Genomic DNA, 6,000 nt, shown 5'->3' on the forward strand with positions numbered 1-6,000 from the left:
GATTATGATTGTGTGTGTGTGTAGAGCGATGCTGGCGAAGAGAACGGTTCGGACGGGTTCATGCACTCCATGGACCCTCAGCTGGAGAGGCAGGTGGAGACCATCCGAAACCTGGTGGACTCCTACATGGGCATAGTCAACAAGACTGTACGAGACCTGATACCCAAGACCATCATGCATCTGATGATCAATAATGTAAGCAGAATCAGACACAGCCTCATTTTGACTTATTTTTATTTATTTTGACTAAGTGTGCAAATGAAGTTATGCTTAATAAAATGAAATGACGCAGGGGAAAAGTATTGAAGTATTGTAAATGTATATGAAGACAGCAGACAGTAGCTGAAATCAGTAGTTCTTCAGCAACCCTCTGCCCTTCCTCAGTGTAAATGAATATCAGGAGCTTCAGTCCAACATCTACATTAGCAGGAGGATGAAGATGAACCCAGGGTGGACATTTCAGCAAGACGATGATCCAAAACACAGCCGAGGAGACTCTCAGATGCTTTCAGAGAAAGAAAATCAAGCTGTAGAATGGCCCAGCCAATCACCTGACCCGAATCCAATAGAGAATACAAAATAAAGCTCAGATTTGATAGATGAGATCAACAGAAGCATCAAGATTTTGACACTCTGATGAAGTCTGTGAAAAGCTCACACCTGAGCAATGCATGAGGCTTCATTCTCCATATGAGAGGCGTCTTTAAGCTGCCATCATTAATAAAGCCTTTTATATAAAGTATTAAACCCATTTCTGGTTTAATTCCATGTCAGCAGCTGCTTTAGAAATATTATTTCAAGGAAAAAACATGGCGTATTCAATACTCTAATTTCCCCCACTGCAAGTCTAAATTGCATCTTCGATTCAAGCAGCTAATGAACAGTTGTTCATGTGGTCGATGTGTATAATCTTAAAATGTATCATCCTAATATCTCTGCATTCTCAGACGAAGGAGTACATCAATGCAGAGCTGCTGGCCTCGCTGTACTCATGTGGAGATCAGAACACACTGATGGAGGAGTCTGCTGAACAGGCGCAGCGGCGGGACGAGATGCTCCGCATGTACCACGCTCTAAAAGAGGCGCTCAACATCATCGGGGACATCAGCACCACCACCATCTCCACCTCTCTGCCTCCGCCCGTGGACGACTCCTGGCTACAGGTGCAGCGCACTGGCTCTGGAGGAAGGTGCGTTCAGGATGGACAGCATATCTGAATTTATTTGACAGGAACATGCACAACAATACGTTGACCTCAAAAGAAAACTTGCTTAGTGCCATGCTTTAGCAAAGTTGCTTTTTTCCACCTGCAGTACATATATGTATGTTGTATTACTTTTATTTAATGTCTGTGCTGCAATATTAAGCCTTATTGTAAAGTGTGACCTATTACTCGGTCAGGTCTCCGGCCACTAGCCCGACCCCTCAGAGACGGGCTCCTCCTCCAGGGCCTCCAGCTCGCCCTGGTTCCCGTGGTTCAGCCCCGGGGCCCCCAGCTGCAGGTGGGCCACCTGTTCCCTCCCGCCCTGGAGCCTCTCCAGACCCCTTCGGCGGACCCCCTCCTACAGTCCCATCCCGGCCTAACCGCGCCCCACCCAGTGTGCCCAGGTGAGACCCAGTGATATTACCAGCAGACTCACTAATAAACAACACTAATGTGCTCAGACTGCAGGAATAAATGTCATATCTGCTGCACTAGCGCCACCTAGTGTGTGTTCAGAATAATATGTTTGTCCAGCCAATAGAAGACAAGCAATTGTTGTCTACGTTAAACCAGACACATTTAATCACTGTTTTTATTTCAAAAAGCACTTCCTGTCTGCTCTCTTCTTTCATCTTTATTAGTATACATACACAGTATGTTCATATACATATATATACATATATATATATATATATATATATATATATATATATATATATATATACATACATATACACACACATATATATATATATATATATATATATATATATATATATATATATATATATATATATATATATACACATATACACATACACATATATATATATATATATATATATATATATATATATATATATATATATATATATATATATATATATATATATATATATATATATATATATATATATATATTAGCTATAATTATAAGTGGCCATATATGAACATATATATAATTGTATGTATTATACTTGAACATACGGTATATGTACATAGACTGCAATAAATGTTTTTCTTGAAGTTTTTGTCTTTTTTTAGTCCAAATATCTACAAATGTTTAATGAAGCATGTTCTAGATTGGCAAACAATTGGGTTTTCATAAATAATTTGTTGAAATGAAGTGAGGTTTTCCTTAAAACAAGCACAATAATCTGCCAATGGAGTGAGCAAAATAATGTTATTTCAAAGCTAAAGCAAGATTATTTTAATTACCCCATTGGCAGATTATTTTGCTTGTTTTAAGGAAAAACTGAATTATTTCTGAAAACAAGACCATATTTTTTGCCTCTTTAGAAACAAGACAAAGACTCGAAGAAAAGCTTTTTTTTGCTGTGGTAATTCCAATGGTTAAAAAATATACAGTACAATTAAACTGAGATTTTTGCAGTATTTTGAATTTTATGTTGCATATATGATATATACTTTATCTTGTGAAATCCACATATTAACTTGTATGTCATGTATGTAATTCTGTGTAATCCATAGAACAGAATTTTAGTGGGAAAAATCTTAATTGGCAGCAAACTGGAGAAAATTGCAGTGGGTGCATCTCTAAGAGCAACCAGACATAAAGTCCTCTTTTTCAAACACCTCTGTTTTCACAGTCCACAGAAAACAGCGTCCTTTCACAGGCCTCTAGATAGAGCGTTGAAAACACATCTAAGTGGACTGAAGGACAAAACAGACAGAAACATGCTTTTTCTTAAAGGTACAGTTCATCTGAAAATGAAAATGATCTCATTAATTATTCACACTCAAGTGATTGTAAACACAAAACAAGATATTCTAAAGCCGATAGCTGTGTTTCCATCCAAAGATGCAAACTAGACTTGTGTGAATTAACTGGAATATGGCATAAAACATTTGCTAATAAAGCAGCGTTTCCATCCAATCAGTTAAAGAGAACAAAATCATCACAGTCAGAAATATTGCTGAGAGAAGTGGAGTTTGATGCACTGTTGGGATTCGCCAGTCTGGTGTTTGTTCTTCTCTAATAAATGAGCTGTGCCTCAGAAGATGAAGATGAAACACAATGAATGCGGTGGCTTTTGGAGGAGTGAGACAGGAGTGCAGACAGATGCTCAAGACAGTTCTGAAGGGAATAATAATAGAAGAAGAATACTGAAGCTCTGTGATGACGGACTGACGGAGGGCTGAGGCCTTTTACAATCAGCACAACAACATTTCACATCTGCAACAATGGAAAGCTGGAAACATGGAAAGATGCAAACCACCATTCATGACACACAGACCCTCACACACACATTTATATGTGATCAGCATCTGTCAGAAATGAAAGCACATCACACATACTGATGAACATGCTGGAATTTATCTGATGCGTTTCCATCGTAGCTTATGCTCATTTATTCTCATCAGTAAAAGTTTATCCTATTCAGTTGTACACATGTTTTTTTATGCGCATTTTAAAAACTGATGTGCATCTTGGCATTTCTATTAAGCAATCTTTATGCTATATTCCAAAATGCAAATAAAAATAGGCTGATAGAAACTAGGGATGCAACGATTAACCGATTTCACTATTAACCACGCTTTAATTCGTCACGGTTAATGAATCGTAAAGGCTTCTCAACACTGCCTTTCTGCACAGAACAAAACTGCAACTAAAGGTTACGCCAACTGTGTGCTAGTTTAAAGTTCCGAGCACACCCACACTGGATTAAATGCTGAGGCTTTTAACTAAGGGCCGTTCACATATCCTGTCTTTTGCGCACACAAGTTTGTTATTTTCAGTAATGGCGAGCAGCTTGTGCACGCATATTGGCAGTGATGCACACACGGCGCAAAGCAATCACGCTTTCCAGGTACCCCCAGTTAAAAGAATGGCGCTAGCGCACCGCAAGTCACATGAGAAGGACTTACCGGTCAGCTTCATACTTTGTAGGCTATGGAATATACACATTTCTACTCCAAAGAGAGAAAAAAAGGAAATACCAAACAGTTTTGTAATACAGACACTTTTACTTGGCTAATATGTAGCTTAGATTTACATTAGACAAAGACTAATCGTATTTTTTAGACATTTAATCGTAGTTTTATTTATTTATTTATTTATTTATTGTTCTGTTGTTTATTTTCAGTGTAATTATTACAATAAAAATAATAATAATTATTATTATTATTATTATTCAGTAAATTATTACTTATGTTTAAATGCCAAAAGCTTTTTTCACTTATTTTTAGGTCCAAAGAGAGAAATTGTTTGTTTTTATTATTATTTTGTGCTGTATTGTTTGGTTACAGAGCAGAAATAAATAACACTTTAAAATATAAGGAGTTTTATGTGATTTACTAAACTAGTAGTGTTTTGACATTAATGAATGTATAATAATGATTATTCCTCAGACTATAATCGTACAACCAAAATCTATAATCGTTGCATCCCTAATGGAAACCTAGCTATTGACATCCATAGTAGTAGGAACCAAAAATTATTCAGCATCTGCCTTATTTTGTTCAACAGAAGAAAGAAACTCAAGCAGGTTTTGAACACGTGAGTGAATAATGACAGAATTATTTTTATTTTAGGTGAACTGTCCCTTAATGTGTCTGGATTGATGTAAACAAGCCTCCCTCTGATGTGTCAAGTGGTGCAGAAATAAGCATATACTGTACAGTACAACACTGTACATGAACGATTAGAAATGCACAGAAAGACTAACCTCTGCAGTCTAATAAGAGATTACGTTTGCTCTTAGCCGCGGAGTGTGAGACTGTAATCGGTGGAGTAAATGAAGTGGTGTGGGTGAGTTAACCGGTCACCATACTGTAGCAAAGTTTAAATGATAAGCAGTCGCAGTCTTATCATCACCGAAAGTTCATTGTTTCTGGTTATCAAAGTGTTTCCGATGTCCACAGTCTGCTGTCCTGCTTTAACACTTGTTATTCACAGTCAAACGTCACAGTAGAGCTGGGTGATGTATTATGCTGGTGATATACAGTGCTCAGCATACCCTCTTTCAAAGTAATATTCCCTATAGGATGCTTTACAGTGATGTATTAGTGCATGCCTCTACATTAGATTAGTCAGTCCCAAAGACAAAACTGATGAACTATTCTAACAAAAAACTGAAGATCATAGTGCAACAATTAACACAGCCAAATTAATGTCAGGGAAAATAGCTAATTACATTTGAATAAATAGGAAAAATCAGGAGAAGCTGTAAAACAAAATACAATTTAGTTGCAATTGTAGTTTTGGACTAGTTTTGTTTGGATTTATAGGTATTGTCTGTCTATTCCTAAAGATGTTTGGAGACCAAACTCTTCTTTTACTGGATATAACCGTTTAATAAAACTGTTATGTTAAAATGCATTACCATATATTGTCTATAGTCACTGAGAAATGGAGAACAATATTAATTTCCAATGCGGGTATACTCATTTATGCTGAGCACTGTAAATGTAAACAGCACTAACAATAGTATCACAATTTTGGTCAAAAACATATTGTTTGCTCATCGTATACTGACACTCCTGGGCTGAACACTATTAGATATTGGATACTATTAGGATTAGAAGTTGATTAATTCAATTTATGTAAATCAGTTGTCTAAAAGCATTAAAAAGGTCTGATTTATTGAATATATTATTAAGATACGTTATATAATATAATATAACATAATATAATATAATGTAATATAATATAACATAATATAATATAATGTAATATAACATAATATAATATAATGTAATATAATATAATATAATATAATATAATGTAATATAATGTAATATAATATAATATAATGTAATATAATATAATATAA

At 35.8% G+C, this 6,000-nt stretch overlaps 1 protein-coding gene across 2 annotated transcripts in view; it reads left to right on the forward strand.

Moving 5' to 3' along the window:
- dnm1a (dynamin 1a) overlaps positions 1 to 1,612 on the forward strand; it is a 123,659-nt gene extending 122,047 nt beyond the window's left edge. For both annotated transcript variants that reach the window (XM_056457197.1, XM_056457198.1), the window contains exons 19-21: positions 25 to 195; positions 948 to 1,189; positions 1,402 to 1,612. In XM_056457197.1, coding sequence (XP_056313172.1) covers positions 25 to 195; positions 948 to 1,189; positions 1,402 to 1,612 — 624 coding nt within the window. The remainder of the gene's footprint in view (positions 1 to 24; positions 196 to 947; positions 1,190 to 1,401) is intronic.
- Positions 1,613 to 6,000: the final 4,388 nt, after the last annotated feature.

The sequence above is a fragment of the Danio aesculapii genome, chromosome 5 (assembly GCF_903798145.1).
Source record: "Danio aesculapii chromosome 5, fDanAes4.1, whole genome shotgun sequence".
Classification (NCBI taxonomy): Eukaryota; Metazoa; Chordata; class Actinopteri; order Cypriniformes; family Danionidae; genus Danio; species Danio aesculapii.